We start from the raw sequence: 17,606 nt of genomic DNA on the forward strand, positions 1-17,606 counted from the left end.
ACATAACAGAAAAAAAGCAGCTATAATTACTGATACCTGGTACCAATGTACTGCAGGATGCATTGAGCCCCTATGATAAAAACTGGTGGTGGCACAGGTGCCAAATACTGAAGAACAACTACTCACACACATATCCTCCATGGGGTGAGGTGCTGGCTTAATATTGTAGATGCAAACGGATAAGGCTTGTATAAGGTGCCAGCCACACAGATACGTGTAGTGCACCGTTCAGAAGGTATGGAGAAAACCAAAAAGGACAGGAGCGGATTATTCCCTTTTCTTGACAAAGCAGGCCTCTTTTTTGAAACTCCCATACAAATCTATAGAGAGAGGAGCACATGGTTGTCCTGCCACTTTTGTCAGTGGTGAGTAACTGAGATCCCCGATCTAGAGATGGGACCCACATCTATCATTAATTTGTGTCATATCCCATGAATATGCCATAATTGTACTTGATGGGAATAACCCTTGAAGCCACAAGATGGGAGCACATACTGAAAGAGTTAAAAAATCGCACCGTACGTGCCACTATAAACATATTTCAGGAATATAAACCCAGTCATTTATGTATATCTGCAGTTTTATCACCAGCCTATTCTACAATCCCCTTCATTGTTAGCTTCCTTTAATATATAACTACTGTATGCTCCTAGTTTAACGCCTTAGAGATGTTGGCAGACAGCGCTGACATCGTTCCAGCTTTTTTTGGGAGCACAATAAAGAGAACGTCGGCCGAGATTGGAGCAGAACCCAACTACAAGTCCAATAAAACAACATAATGATGAGGTGGGGTACGTTTTTATACCTGCCATTACACTCGCCCAGGGCTGACTGCAGGTGTATCTGGGCCCTTGGGGGAAAGAGTCACAGTGAATCCACTGTGTTCCCTACAATTGACAAGCATAGATAATGTTTCCACAGAGTGCCATGCCTCCTTCATTGGCTAATGCCACCTACCCAAGTTTGCCTGGTACTGTGAACTAGATATGTGTGGTGTTTCTTTTGGAGGGGCTTACAGCCTCCCAAACCAATTCTACACTTACAATAGCCTTTGTGTTCAGCATACCCCAGAGACCGCTATTGTTTTATTCTGCAGATAAGAGTCTTACATCATGTCTAGGTTTTAGATTAGTACAAAAAGTTGACTTCCTTTCTAACGACCAGAGCCAATGATTAGCTTTTCATGCAGTAGTTTGGATACACCTACAGCTTCTGAGTTAATCATTAGGTTATGCTTAGGCAATATATCTTGCATCATGTCGCTGTGGAACTACACGTAGTAGAATGCCTTGCCAACTACAAGTCAATGTAAGTGTAGATCTGGCAACAGTCAGATCTTCAACCACTGTGGTTAGCGAATATGACCTGCTACCGAAAAACAAAAGGTCTTAACTATATCTGAGCTGAAGACAAGGGCTCATTCAAATGTCAGTAATTCTTCTCAGACACAAAAAAAATCTCATCAGTGTCTTTGATCCGATTTCATCAGTTTGGTCAGTGTGTCAGTTTTTATTATTAGGGAAGATCTCTATGGGACAAATGCGCACAGATAGGGCAGTACCGTAATGAGCAAGAATGGGGTTGAGGTTGATGGTAACGCTCACCTATAAAGGTTGTGTAAGGACACAACACCCTTAGAAGCCTTATGTGCCATAACCGCAGCCCTGTGGCTGGATGAGAGTATCGTCAAAATAACAGTTTGGCAAAGCGGAGATTATCACAATATGCAGGCTGTGCTCATGGAAAGGATGAGATCAGGAGTGTATAAACAAGATTTTGTATTCACCAATGCATTAAAACACAGGATCAGCACCTTTCTCAATGTAAAAAAGCAAGTTTTTATCATTAGTTTCATCGGGTTTTTTCGTATGACAAAAAGAACTGATGGAGGTTTCTTAAAGGGGTTTTCCGTTCCAAACCGATAAGTCTGCAGTCACTCTGTATGACTGCAGACTTATGAAACCCTCCATGATTCATAAATCTGCGGGGATTCGCCGGTTTCAGACCCAGGAAAGGAGGGTATGTATGAGTTATAAATACCCCCAGCCAGTGGGCACGGCCTCGCTCTCCATACACTTGTATCAATACAAGTGTATGGAGCAAGGCCGCACCCACAGGTCGGGGTATGTACAGTATAACTCATTCATATTCTCTGAAACTGGTGAATCCCCGCAGCGCACAGTGCGTGCCCTGGGGGGATTCATAAGTCTGCAGCCTATAAGCCTCTTCTATCAAACTGTCTGTGAAAAATGGACAGCACATGGATGGCATCCGAGCAACATTCCGATTTTTTCACAGACCCATAGACTTGCATTGGCAAGTTTGATCCGTTTCTCAGATCAAAATCAGACATGTCTCTATGATTTTGTGTGGACCAGCCAGTCCACAAAAACACACAGACGTGTAAAAAGCGCCAGTGACTATAATTGAGCTCATACTATAATAGAGCTCGTACATGAAAAACTGATGTCTGAATGAGTCCCAAGTGTCATCTAACCTGTGAGGCTCATTTGTTCAAAGCTACATCAGTCTTGCATTTTCTATGAATGCCTTGCAGATATGAACCTATTAGTGTAGCATAGGTCATTTATTGGGGTGCACTATGGTTGGTCAGCTTATAAATCCCACTAATCCTTCCTGCTCACTAGCCTATAGGCTGGTAACAAAATGTAGTCAACCTGTGTAATATCCATCATTAGTAATTAAGACAGTTTAGTTCAAGCTATAGGTGTTTTACAGAGGTGGGATTACCATTCATAGCACCCCATGCCAGCCAAGAGGGGCAAACTTTGGCTATATTCAGCTGTTATGTACCACCAAGGCTAGGAAGTCATACCAGATCTACATTTGTAGAAGACCTTCATGACCAAAGTAAAAACATATGGCTTTCACACGGAATCACTTCCTACTGTGAACAATTGCAATCATTGCATCACGCTGGGCTTTTTCTTTATTATTTACATAGTGCTTTACATTAACAAATGATTGTATTTTTCCATTTTTACACTCGAGTATGCACTGACAACATTTTTTACGCACCATGTACTTCATTCAGCGGGGAAGGGGAGCTCTTTTTTTATCTGTTGCTAATATAGCACCAACATATTCTGTAGTTTAGAACAGAGATTGTACTCTCTCATACTGAGCGGATAGTGTCAGAGTCATGATAAGTGGTCATATTGTCAATAGTTGTATGCAGATCCATGCCCTATGGTGAATATATGTCATCTGGATGCATTATCTAATAACCAGTCTTTATTGATTTGTCAGGAAGCACGTCTAAAGCAACCAATCTGGTTAGATTACATTTTGCCGGTATAGCATTTTCACCTATCCAATGTATAGGTGATAACTGGTAGATAACCAGAATGAAGGGGTTTCAAATTCCATATGAGAACAGAGCGGCAGTGGAGCATGGGTGATACAACTGCGAGTGCTATATTCGACAGTGCCAAAGATAATGGGCACCACACAACAAATTTGTGATTTCCTCTCCATCAGTTTGACCTGAGTGGGTAAGTGAAGATTGGTGACGACTCTTCACAATTACAATAACTTCTTAATTGTCTCTGAAGAATGGACAAAAAATCACATTGGAGGCTCAGGAAGACTTAAAGAGTTACTCCAATCTGGGACCCTCCTCTGGGACGCTCACAAATTGGAACTGTAGTCTTGTTCTGTTTTTTTCTAAAACAGTGCCATACTTGGCCATCTTGTACCGTCATTTACTGGTCTGGCCTTTAGCAACCCCTTCTAAACTGTTAGCAAAAACGTAGAACGCTGAGTTTGAAAATATTAAAAAATCCATACAGTATTTTATTTAATATATAGTTAAAACAATTATTGCATAACTTGATTACATATATATAGAACTGTGTCTTAAGCTTCATATATATAAATTGTGTCTTAAGCTTCATTCAGACGGCAGTATTTTCGGACAGTGTGCTCTTCAGGCACACATCGATAATAACATTGCGTACAACCAATGGTCCATGTGGAAAAAAAAAATTGCAGTATGCACTAGTCTGGTCCTTTCTTCGCATCTTCTTCACCTGTTCACAATGTGGACAACCACACAGAGCTTCACATGGAGCCGGTACTGTCTGCAATTTGCGGTCATGCCTGGCTGTGCTTGAACGACAGCAGTCTGAACCCAACTTTACTAATGCGGTACCTCCACTAATGTGTAGAAGGATATTTATTGACAATGGACCTGTCATGCACATACCCAATAGCATAGCTCAGATATACGGAAATCTCAGGGGAATGTGCTAAAGAGGCATGGCACTCAGTAGATCGGCTGGGGAATATGGGACTTTTCACCACTGATTCATGCCATGACATAATAGAACGATACGGCATTTCACACCATGACTAACTCACAGTAACTATACTTTGTAAACATCAGGGATTGCAGCTGAACCTATTGACCCATGCCCTTTCAATTTAATAGGGTGGATTTCTCAACCGTGACGCAGGGATCAGTTCTACGTTAAATGAGCCATTATTTTGAATAAAGTCTGTGACAGATGTCTTAAAATATTCATGAAAAAAGCAAACATTTAAGGCTTTGGGTAAAAGGGTTGTTCAAAAGCTTGAATAAAAGAATCATCAACTGGACTAAAATAACCAAAAAATATGTACTCGCCTATCTAACATAAGTACGGCTGAACCGGAAGGGAATGAGGCCATGATGCTGGCTTTGGATGAATTTCCTTCTGCCTTGACTGGGGTTTATGAATACATGGCTAGAGCAGCAAACTCTTGACTCAAGGACAAGTATTGAATCTGGTAAAAAAAAACAGTTAAACAAGTTGTCCAGGAATGAAAGAACAGTCCTACTTCCTTACAAAACAGTGCCACACCTGTTCACAGGTTGTATGTGGTATTGCAGCCCAGACTAAATCACTTCAATGAAGCCAAGCTGCACATCCAATGGACATGTGTGGTGGCAAGTCCTCAAGGCTTCTCTAACCTTGTACAACCCTTTTATGTACTTCACTAACGATTGGTTTCAATGAGATAGAAGCCTCCTGAATGACCTGCTGAATCATGCCCTGCCTAGTAATATATACAATTATCTATGTGTCCATAGAACATCACATAACCAAAACCAGTTTTACAGTTAAGTCATAGAAATGCATCTGTGATATAGCAAAACATCCATAGCGTGTCTACCAGACATGCTGTATGTAAGGCAGAAATGCATATTATTCTACATATTTGCAGGTTCCTATTTTAAGATAGTAACCTTGTGGGAACTTTTTTCTTTGTAGTTTTCCACTTTGGAGATGGAGTCTGATAATTTAGCAATATGATAGTAAGGCAAGTTAGTGTGGGATCCAGTGGTAGAAAAAAAACTTATCCCAGGATATGTCCTGCCATATCTCTTAACCAGAACTGGTCTTCTAGAAAATGGGACCCTGGACAACAAGCCAAGTAGGACCCCCATTTTAAAAATGCCTTTTTCTGTCAATTTGACCAAGGTGGACGAAACATGTTAAAATAGGCTGCGCTGCTGCAATTAAATTCTCTTAACACGATAGAGTTGAAGGTTTTTATTAGCAATATGCATTTCAATGCCGAACCGGCGTCTTTTTCAAGTGAAAAAAACAACATACACAACATAGTGAAGAACTGTCATTTTTAAAGTATAAAATGGGAAACAAGATCACTAGGATCCACCCACTAAAGCAGGGATGTCCAACTCAAACACACAGAGGGCCAAAATGAAAAACTTGGACAAAGTGGCGGGCCAACCAGTATACAGTATAATGGACCCCACCAAGTCCTCCATACAGAATAATGGGCCCCACAAAGTCCTCCATACAGTATTATGGGCACCACATAGTCTTTCATACAGTATAAAGGGCCCCACATAGTCCTCCATACGGAATAATGGGCTCCACATAGTCCTACATACAAAATAATGGCCCCACATAGGGTTGGCGATTCTGGTGTCACGAGCCAAATAAAACCACCCTGCGGACCAGATTTGGCCCACGGGTCAGAGTTTGACATGTATGCATTAAAGGGTTGAAAAAAATTAAAAAGGGGGAGGAGATGGAGTGGGAAATTTTTTATGTCACCTTAACAGCTATTTCTAAAATAATACTGCCGTACAATGCCTACATAATACCTCTATTCTGTATCCATATAAAACCACAATATAGTGCTCTCATGACACTGCTATATATTGATCACACAATACTGCAAAATAAAACCATTCACTGCTCAAATCGTGTTGTCATACAATGTCTTACTAATACTCTCATACAGTATCCATCTCATTCCGCCAACAGCTACACCATTGTCTCTATTGTTGAGCACACCACTCGGTGTCTTTACAGACTAGTGGCGAAACTGTGGGAAATGCTCTTCCTCTCCTACTCTCAGTTAGTTCCTGGGGGGCCAGTCCTGAGGACCCCTAGAAAATACAAGTCCTCAGCAACTGCCCAATTTTCTACTTTTGTCTCCACTTCAAGCAAAGCATCAATGGTGGTTGTCACCCAACATTTTCACAGAAAAACAATAGAAATGATACTGTTCCAATACGCGAGATATCACTGGCGACAAACAGAACATGTCATAGTAATATAAACATACTGACCAAAGGTTTTGTTTGCTATATAAGCAATTCCTGCCCATGCCTACAGCACTGAGAACACGGGTAGTGCCAATAGTAATTATACCCTTGCATCTGACCATTTATATTGAACATCTTATTGCACCAGGGCTATGTTAACACATAGATGAGCCAAGTGCAAAAACTCCATGAGTGGTCCCCTAACCTGCCCCCTGCCTGGAGAATATAGTGTGGTAGGGAAAATTAGACATAGCTACTTTTTTTTTATTTTTCCCTCTTTTTTCGGATAAACCCTTAACATTTAGGGGATAGCTGCAGATGTCCTAAAAGTGTATTAGCATCAAATAGCCCCCACATTATGAACGAAATATCAGCCACAGATGGCCCTAGAATACCAGCCACAGATACAAGGATACCGTGAATTAGCCTTAAATGTCCTCCTCAGAATGCCATGGAGATGCCTCCCAAAGGGGCAGCCACAGATCTCCTCTACAACCTAGTATTGACTTAGGTCTTCCTCTAGTCATGTGCTTTTTCACTAGAATGCATCACCGGTGACATCATCACCACCTGTGACATCATCATATAAATGACTGTGAGGGGCTTGGTGCAGAAGCATTACATTAAAGCAACCCTATATTGCTTTTTATACTTTCTGACCAATCATGTGCCAACTCTCCCCATCACGCTTTGTCAACACCTATTACCAGATCTAGAAGCAGAGCAATGCTTAGTCAGGTTTAGGTTGTGGAAGTCTTTGCCAAATCCCCAATATTCAAGGTGGCCCCAGAGGACAGACACCCTCCTTCCCCAGAAACAACCTAAATTTACAATTTAATCATTCACCTCCCTAAATCACCCTTTGAATGTGAAGTTAATCTCTCTACCATCTTGGACCACCAAGGAATTTACAACTAACCCCTTCAATACACCAGACCACCAGGGACCTTGAAATTACAAAATAAATTGATAAGTACTTTGGATTATTAAGCTTGTTTCCTTTCCATGGTCCCAATTTATATAAAACCTTTACCTGCAGCAATGAGACCTCATTATTCTGACCTGTGAGATGAAACATCATAGATGTATAGGGTGCATAATAAGAGAGATAAAATCCCGTGACCCCAACGTACTGCTACCCCTCTATAAATAGCTGGTGAGGCCACATCTGGAATATGGGATCCAGTTTTGGGCTCCACATTTTAGTGTCAAGTTAGAGTTACTTTAAAGGTGGGCAACTAGATTATTACAAGGGATGGAAGGCCTCTCATATGATGAAAGGTTGGAAAATTTGGGCTTGTTTAGCTTAGAAAAAAGACGCCTCAGAGGAGATCTCATTCACATGTATAAATATATGTTTGTTCAGTACAAAGGACTAGCAACATGATTTATTCCTTCCTAAGACCATACTAAGGACCAGGGGGCACTCATTACAGGTGGAAGAAAGGCGATTCTGGCACCTAAACAGGAAAGGATTCTTTACAGTCAGAGCAGTCAGACTGTGGAATGCCGACCACAAGAGGTAGTAATGGCCGACACTATAACGGCTTTCAAAAAAAGGGCTGGATGATTTCCTCAGTATACATAACATTGTGGGTTACAGTTAAATTAGACAAAGTGTACAATTGGGGGAGGAAGGTTGAACTTGATGGACCTAGGTCTTTATTCAACCTATGTCACTATATGTATATCTGGTAAGTATCATAAGCAACAACCTAAAACTGGTGTGAGCCCATGAATTTGCTCATCTATCACCCATCGCAAACTCCACTTTTAATATCAGCAGCTCACTAGCTCCGAGTAACATTATTTCTCTTCAGGCCAGAAAAGCAATGTTTAGTATGTAAAGTCTGCTCCGGGAATATACACATTAAATGCACTATATACTTCTACATGTTTCAAAATTTTGTGATAAGTGCCAGCACATTCCACAATGTATCAGGGCACTAATGCCGACATTGTGATAGAGCCCAGGAAATATAGGATCAGCCTTATCTGCAGCTAAAGAAACTGCAAGCAAGCGGAAGGTAGCAGCAAGGCAGGCGGAATTAACCTCGGGAGATTAAAAGAATCAGAGCAAAGAAGTAAAGTAAGAAATCACCTGGGATTAAAACGGTAACACAAAATGCCCCTGAGGTTAAATAAATAAGATGCCAGCAGTAGCACTGCCGCAGTACAATGCCAGCCCCTATGTCATTCAGCACAGCTACGGCGCGGTATGTGCTGCTATACACTGCGGAATACCTTCTCTTGTATGTATATGATGATTTGAGAATCTCCAGCTCCATTATCCTATATGCTCCACCGTCTCCTACTGTATATCACACACCGAGACCTTTAAGGACTATGCATCCAGCTGTTAACCCATACCTGTCTGTACTCTACTGCTCTCTCGCCGACGCTCCAAGATAGTTAACCTGTATGCTATAAACTAGGGCTGAAAACTTTAACTAGATGCAGCTTGGACTTGTAGTTCCCCAGCAGCTGTGGCATGTTCTTATCCCGTTCCACAGTGAATACAGACTATACATAGAGGCTTTGTATATTGTGCTTATCCCTCCCAGAGCCTGTATACATCCAGTTCTGCTTCTGTAGCACTGATAACACACGTACACACACAAATCACATATTAAGTCAAGCCGCTGCCCCTGCTCCTTTATCAGAGGGGTCTTATTAGTAATAAGAAGTGACAATTTCCTACCTGTACCAATGACCAGTACAGAGATCCAGGGGGGCGGCGGGGGGGCTCTTCACCGTCCGGAGAACTGGCAATTCCTGTTTATCCTCCTCTCTTTATCTACCTGTCTTGATTTACATGGGCACTCCTCCCAGGTGACATCACCTGGAAACACTTTTCCCGCCCTCTTGAAATATGAATCAGAGGCATCTTATTGAGTGTCCCGACCAGGTGTCTCTGTGTAAAGTGGACGGCTGTCAGGTTTAGTATAGGCAGCAGATGAGCTGTCTCAGCCCGGTGTCTGGGCGGGCACATGTTGCTATGTACTTAAACACTATCTTTTCTGCTGCACGTGTAATAATCATGTAAAATCTCTGCCGTACACAAATGCAGGTATTAGGGAGGTAGATGTCATGTGTGTACATACTGTGCATTCCCTGCTTAGCAGCTCTGTGAACTCTTGGACTGGCTCCAATGCCCATGTAGAAGCCTCCCTCCTCTGTCTGTTGCTTGGGAGGGAATTAGTAGCTGAGCTGCACGTTTCGTTAAGAGATGGGAGGGTACAGGTTGAGTGAGGGATGGCACCAGCTTTTAAAAGTACCAAACGGGATGTCCAGAATATCCTAAATTAAGAGGAGTGACTTGTAATAGCATCTGTATAATACAGTCGCCATCCAAATTATTCTGCCCCAATTGCAAATTAGGTTTATTCGCAAAATGTACAAACTTTCTGCTTTTTTTTTGCAATAAACCAATAAAATAAAAATATCATTTAAATAGCTCAACACAACTAATATCCCAAGTGGTTTCTCCAAATTCAATAGAAAATGCAACTTTTAATAACTACTGTAGTCTCAGAATTATTCAACCCCTTCAAGACAAGCATCTTTAGTACTTAGTAGAAGCTCTCTGGCTGTTATGACCTGCTGCAGATGTAATATGTAGCCAGACATCAGCTGTTGACAGAGTTCCTGAGGACTTTTAGCTCATTCCTCATGGGTAATGGCCTTCAGGTCATTAATATTCTTGGGCTTGAACTGTGTTTTACTAATCCCAAAGATTCTCTATGGGGTTCAAGTCAGGTGACTGTGATGGCAACTCAGGCTTCTTCCAAGACTTCTTCTGAAACAAAGCCTAAATGGACTGTGAAGTATGCTTGGGATCATCATCCTGTTCGAAGGTCCAATGGTGACCAAGCTTCAGCTTTCTCTCAGAAAACATGTTTTCTCATAGGAATTCCTGATACTTGATTGAAGCCATCTTGGCCTCCACATGCAAGGTCTCCATTGGAAGCAAAGCAGCTCCAGGGTATTACTAAGCCTCCTCCAGACAGAATGCTGAAAAGTTTGTTTTTTGTTATTGCTCCTCAGAACAGAATCCCAAAATGTCTGAAGCTTATACAGTACAGGAGCGGATTTTTCTTGTGCTTTTCGGTCAGTAGAGGTGTACATCTTGGACTACCTTCAACGTTTAGTACGCGCCTTACTGTGCAAACTGAAACCTCAATGCCTATTGCCATCAAATCTTGATGCATGATTGTTTTTCGACCACTGGCCTCTCATGGATTTTGGTGGCAGCCGGTGATAACTTCCTTTTTGTGCCAAGTCCAGGTAGTGTAGCCAGTGTTCCTTTAAACTCTGCCTCTAATGCTGTGAGCCCACTATGCGTTTTTTAAGCGTTTCCGCAGCGGCAATTCCACTTTAGAGGGAGAATGTCAGCCCAAACTGACAGTATTAACTAAGCGGCACATGCAGTAGGTCCCCATTCATCACTGTTTTGGGGGCTTTTTTTAGTCTAAGGACATATTCACACCTTCAGTATTTGGTCAGTATTTTACATCAGCATTTGTAAGCCAAAACCAGGAGAGGAGCAATCAGAGGAGAAGTATAATAGAAACACGTCATCACTTCTATATTTTTCACCCACTCCTGGTTTTGGCTTACAAATACTGATGCAAAATATTGACAAAATACTGAATGTGTGAATGTGGCCTAATAGTGACTTTTATGTTTGTGCTTTATTCATTTAATTTGCACCTGTTTTAAAGTTAATTTTACTTGGTTTCATATGTTTTTTTTGTTTAGCATTATGGGCGTGTTTTTTCTTATCCAGATGTTTTAGCCATTATTCATCATTGCAACTAGCAACTTGTAACGGGGAGTTCCGCAACATTTTGCGATTTTGCCATTTTCATGCCAGTTTCTCCCAGCTCCACCAAAAAGGGAGAAGCAGGGTTGGGAGAATGGTGCGCCGGGGGCGTCACACCACAGCTCATCTATATCATGACAAGCTGTGATGTTCCCTACTTCGGAAATCTTACTCCAGTCCCGGACCAGAGTAAGATTTGCGGCGTGGCAAACGGAGGCGCATGCCACTTGTCAGATGCTCCTGTTTAAGGGGTTGTCCACTACGTTAAAATAAAAACCAGTGGTGTCGGCACTCGCTCATGTGGGTTTGTTATGTCACATGAGTCCTGCTCCCAATCAGAGCTGGCGCCACTGTCCCCATCTTCGGACGTATAAGTAATCAACTGGAAGCCAAAGCTGTGGCTAGCCGCTCACTTCCTCTTGATTACTTATATATTCGAAAGCAAGGATAGTAACGCCAGCTCTGATTGGGCGCAGGACTCATGTGACATAACAAACTCACATGAGCCCCGGGAATGCGAGTTCCAACACCACTGGAACAGTTCTGGCATGTGAGATAAGCATAGGTGTCTTTATTTTAACGGGGGAAAACATTCAGAGTGAGAAGGTGTTGTCCTAGTAGTGGACAACCCATTTAAGAGGCGTGCGCCTCTTAATGAATCAGGAGCGTCTGACTCCACCACTGTGAAAATTGCCAGTGTTAATGAATTAGGGATTACTGTATGTGTTAATCTGCAGAAATTGAAGTCTAATTAATTATTCTTATTAGGGTGGTTGGTGCACCCTTAGTGTAACCAAGATGCTCAGTGCACTGTTCCACCCACTAGTTTTGCATGTCCCCTCCTCCCTCTCTGGTGATTGACAGTGCTGGCTTGCCTGAGGTTTCTCTGCAGACAGTGCATGATCCAGACAAGCCAGTGCTGTCAATAACTAGTGAGGGAGAAGAAAGATGCACAACCAGTTAGTGGACCGCTGTGCTGAGCTCCTTGGCCACACTAAGGGAGCACCGAGTAGCCTATTTAGCATATTTGATTACACTTTAGTTTCTGCAGAATGGAGGCAGCGATTGCAACACTAAAGTAGCGATAATTACTGGGGAACAAATGAAAAAAAATGTTTTGGCACCTCAGGTATTATCTCCGGACGAAATCCCCTACATGACTGTGTGTGCTTCATTTAAACTGTCAGTTTGGGCTGATAGAAGCACATTCTCAACTCCATTCTGTTTTTGGTGCTGAGTAAGATCCACAATATATATTTAACGTGTAGTTATATATTTAGTCATTAAAAGAAGATTGTCAGGATACAATAATGTAATAATAAAAATAATAATAAAAGTGATGGACGGCACCAGTGACTCATCTCATTGAGATATCTTAATAACCACCACAGAATGACAAATTCTTCTGCCGCTCCCAGTAAAGGTGAAAAAACAGGACGGACATGTGGGTCATAAATGATAGAGTGCGCAGGAATGTTAAAGGGGTTGTAGTGGATTAGAAAAACATGGCTGCAAAAACACCACTCCTGTCAATGGTTGTGTCTGGTATTGCATTACAGATACATTGAAGTAAAATGCACTAAACTGCAATACTACTTGCAACCTGTTGATTGGCGTGGAGCTTTTTTGGGACAAAAAACACTATTTAATTCTTATCTTGGTCAACTTGTTTAACACCAAAACACCAAAATTTGCAAACTTTTTGCACAACTTTTGAGAAAACTGGTGAAAACACTTTCATAAATTAGAGCCAATGTTTCTTGGTTTGTAAATTCCTTTTGAGATGTCCATAGTAAAGCTGAAAGGGCCAAAAGGGAACAATTTATTCTATACCTAAATTGTTATTACACTATCTATAATTCTATTTTAGTTTTACCAGGAGTGCACCTTTAAGACACGCATCAAGCTAGTCCACCTCAGGTGGGTTCATTTTTTAGGCTCTCTTTTTTTGCAGAAGGTATATTGACAGATGTAAGCACAACCCAAGGAAAAATGTAGCCAAGTAATATGGTAAATGTCCTGAACACTTTGACAATATGAACATTGAGGCACTTACCGTCTTCCAAGCTGTCTTCATTCACATCACACTCTGTGGTCTCACAGCTCACCCGTCCTCCACCATTCTCCTGAAAATTACAACTTTGAAATTGAATTATTGCTTTATGTGTTTTTACCCCACACCCCTATCCCAAAATGTTTGATATCTACTTCAAACACATACCTTAGGTCCAAGTAAAATAAAGTTAAGGGTGATTCTTAGAATTTAAAGCGTATTTCAACTTTTTAACATTTGGTTTTAGGTCCAAGATTCACTTCTTAGCATATCATCATAGCATGCAGAGCCCAGTTTTTCTGACAGAGCTCCAAATCCTCTGTAAAACACTAGAATTAAAGGAAGTCTACTCTGTCACCAGGGCTTAGCCACCTAATGTGAGAGCAGGATAATGTAGGGACAGAGACCCTGATTCCAGTGACGTGTCACTTACTGGGTTGCTTGCTGTAGTTTTAATAAAATCACTTTTATTAGCAGGAGATTATCACTAGAGGACTAGTAAACCTGCTGCAATGTAGTTCTCCATATACATGACCTTTGTAGTGTATAACCCCGCCCCCACCACTGATTTGCAGATTTCTACCTATGCACAGTGTACACAGAAAGTTGTCAATCAGTAGTGTGGGCAGGGTTATACAGAGCTCAGCTTTCAGAGAACTGCTAGAGAACTGCTAGATCTGCAGCAGAGAAAACAGTAATTTTATCAAAACTGAAGGAACTAGTAAGTGATACATTACTAGAATCAAGGCCTCTGCCCCTACATCATGCTGCTCCCATATGGCATAGCAGGTACCTGGTAATAGATTCCCTTTAAACAACAACATTCCAGCTGCCTTCAGCTGCAGATAGAGGAGCTCCTATGTTTTCCGTGGTGGTCAATTAAGGTAGTAAGACGTATAATTCTGCAGAGAACTCCTGTATTAAAGAGGTAGTCTGGAACCTAAAATGTATTTTCTAACTATCTATCGTTATACCCTAACCACTTTTGCAATTAGCTTTATTAAACAACACCCTACATGTCTCCCTATCTAGCTTATTTATAAATATGTTTTTTACTGCACTTCCTGTGATGTTTTGTTTGAAAGGCGTCTCAAACGTGACCTCACAGAAGGCTGGGCCTGCAATCACTCCCTGTAGTGTCCATTGCCCCTCCTGGAACAAAATGTCATGGGGCAGTGCTGCAGTTACTCAACAGTTTATTGCATTGCTGCCTCTTCTGAGGACATCTTGGATCCTGGGTGATGGACGCTGTGGGAGATGTGAGTGCAGCGCTGGCACTCTCCTTCTGTCTCTACCACTGCTTCTGTAATAGAAGACTTTGTTAGGGTGCGATGATAGAAGCAGTGAGGAACATCAGCACCGTCCCACAGCTCTCAGTACCGCCCTCAAACAAATCATCATCAGGGAGCGGCGCTGGTGTCACTCACTGCTTCTATAATCACCCTTTGCTGATGACTCGTTTGAGGGCAGTGCTAGAAGCTATGGGGTGGTGCTGGTGTCACTCACTGCTTCTATCTCTGCCCCCTGACGACATCTTCTTTCACAGAAGCTATGGCGGCAATGAAGTTAGAAGCAGAAAGCTAGTGCTGCACTTACCTCTATCACACAATCTATCACCCAGGAACCAGAATGTCTTCAGAGGGGTGGCGATGCAAAAATCTACTGAGTAACTGCAGTGCTGTCCCCTGATGACATCCTTTTCCAGGAGGGGAAGTGGACACTGCGGGGAGTGAATGTGGTCCCAGCCTGCTGTGATGTTACATTTGAGACTCCACGCAAGCGAAACATTACAGAAAGTACAGTAAAAAAACACAATTAGAGATTAGGTAGATAGGGAATTGTGTAGGGTAATGTCTAATAAAGTAAATTACAAAAGTGGTTAGGGTGTAAAGATAGATACTGGTAGTTAGAAAATACATTTTAGGTGCTGGACCACCTCTTTAATAAACACTTTCCACTGACTTTTCTGGGGTGCGTCTATTGCTGCTACTGTGTTGTGGATACATTAAGATACATTGTGTAATGCGGTATTTTGCTATATGCATAAATAGTCAAGAAAGATCTACTCTGACCCGTAACATTGAGTAGGTATTTTTTCAGCAATCATCTCCTCCTGCTGCCTAGTACATGAGTACTAGGTGCACAATCACTCTCACAATATTAATAGGTTTAATGGCGAATCTCAGCCATAATTCCATAAGAATTTGTATATGTTCCAGGAGAGTGCTTAGTTAATAGCTACCTGTGATGAGCACAGAAGGCTATGGATTTACCGTATGCTGGGAAAAATTATTGCAAAGTGCAATGACCTTTGTTATCTCAATAAGTGATTGAAGATTGCTTATAATATATTTACTTTCACAAATTCCTTTGCATTAGAACTTCATTTTTGGGAACCCCAAAATATGTCCCTTTCCTAAAGTCAGAACTACTTCCTTATTAGCCGGAATTAAGATCATGGATGTTCCTGTTTAGAAAGTTTCTGGGTTTGCAGTGACAAGTGGACTTCATACAGTACAAATCTGTTAACCCTATTTAAGACAATTATGACCCTGATGGTAGCAGTATTCATCATGGGCGAAGCTGCCAAGAACTTTTGGTTGAGAGATAAGCTGTGTATTCTCTTGCAAACTATTTTGTTATATTTGCAAAATTATTTTATTTTTTTTAATATATCTCAAGTAAAACAAAATAAGAAACTAAGCTTTTAAACATTCTACCATTTGTACAGCTCCTATGCAGACCTACAGAATGTGGAAATGATTCCTTTGCAACCATGTGTTACTCTCTTCCGTTTGTCTCCTCTTTCTATTTTAAAGGGGTTGTCCACTACCAGGACAACCCCTTCTCATTCCTCATGTTTGGCCTTGTTAAAATAAAAACATCAATACTCACCTCAGGTGCCACCGTCGTTCCAGTGGTGTCGGCACTCACGTTCCCAGGCTTATGTGAGGTAGTTACGTTATGTGAGAACTGCGCCCAATCAGCACTGGCGTCACTGTCCCCTTCAGATAAATTGAACATCAAGAGGAAGTCGGAGAGCAGCCGCAGCCCTGGCTTCCTGTTGATGTTCAACATCTCCAAAGGCGTGGACAGCGACTGCTGATTGGGAGCAGTTCTCATGTGACACAACAACCTCATATGAGTTCTGGGAACACAAGTGCTGACATGCTGGAACAGCCCCAGCACTGGAGGTGAGTATAACTGTGGAATGAGAAGGGATTGTCCTAGTGGTGGACACCCCTGTAAGATTCTGACGCAAACATGGGAAGAACAAACAAATTCCTTGCAGATGTTGTCTATGGTGGGATTTGAACCCAGGACCCCAGCGCTGCAAATCAACAGTGCTAAGCACATAGCCACCATGCAGCTGGTTTGGCTTCTTATCCTAAGTCATGTGCCAAGGACCTTTAAAGGGTCGATATTGACATTTAGGATTGCCACTTCCGATAGGTGGAGCTAGAGTTCCTGTCCACTTCCTCTCTTAAGAGTCTAATTGGAATAACACTAAGAAAACCATCACTTTCTAATCAATGGAATCAAAATGAGTTAAGGAACTGGAGTGCTTAATCAGTTCTACACCTTGCTTTTAAAGGGTTTCCCTTTTTAAAGAGTAGTAGCATATTGCTAATATTGCCAGGAGATTCCATCACTTTATGATTGATGGGGATTAGACCTCTGAGACAATTATTGATCCTGACATTAAATGGGACGACAGTTCCAATTCAGGGCCTCGTCCCCCTATAGGTTTTGCTGGCACAGTGGTGATCCTGACCACCTGGCTGTGCAGGGAACTGTGCCTTGTTCACTTAATTCCTAAGTCTACACTGGGGCTCACTGCACAGTTTGTGGTTAAGAAACCGCTGCGCAGGAGAAAAACAGTGAAGGGAATGCAGCTCTAAATCAGCAAAGTGGCCCCTTGTCAGGGGCACAACAGTCGTTGTTGCAGAGGGAGCAACCACGACCGGGCCCATGCAGGAAGGGTGCCCACTGATACCAGCGTATATTTCAGCTGGATGTGTGTCCAATGATGTGCATTCAGCTGAAATGCTGAAATGCGCAGAGACCGGGTCCCTGCAATGCAATACACACCACCAGCCAATCAAACGCCAGCAGCTGACGTCGTCATGCCCGTGACTAGG

At 42.0% G+C, this 17,606-nt stretch overlaps 1 protein-coding gene across 3 annotated transcripts in view; it reads right to left on the reverse strand.

The window, feature by feature from the left end:
* GRB7 (growth factor receptor bound protein 7) overlaps positions 1-17,606 on the reverse strand; it is a 140,066-nt gene that overhangs the window by 104,170 nt on the left and 18,290 nt on the right. For 2 of the 3 annotated variants that reach the window (XM_073683389.1, XM_073683391.1), the window contains exon 2: positions 13,468-13,537. In XM_073683389.1, the coding sequence (XP_073539490.1) occupies positions 13,468-13,537 (70 nt within the window). Of the gene's footprint in view, positions 1-9,287; positions 9,541-13,467; positions 13,538-17,606 lie in introns of those variants that run through there. The other variant, XM_073683392.1, reaches the window with a different exon arrangement.

Source organism: Phyllobates terribilis, unplaced genomic scaffold, assembly GCF_046119375.1.
Source record: "Phyllobates terribilis strain yellow unplaced genomic scaffold, ASM4611937v1 Scaffold_5__5_contigs__length_657084704, whole genome shotgun sequence".
In the NCBI taxonomy this organism is placed as follows: Eukaryota; Metazoa; Chordata; class Amphibia; order Anura; family Dendrobatidae; genus Phyllobates; species Phyllobates terribilis.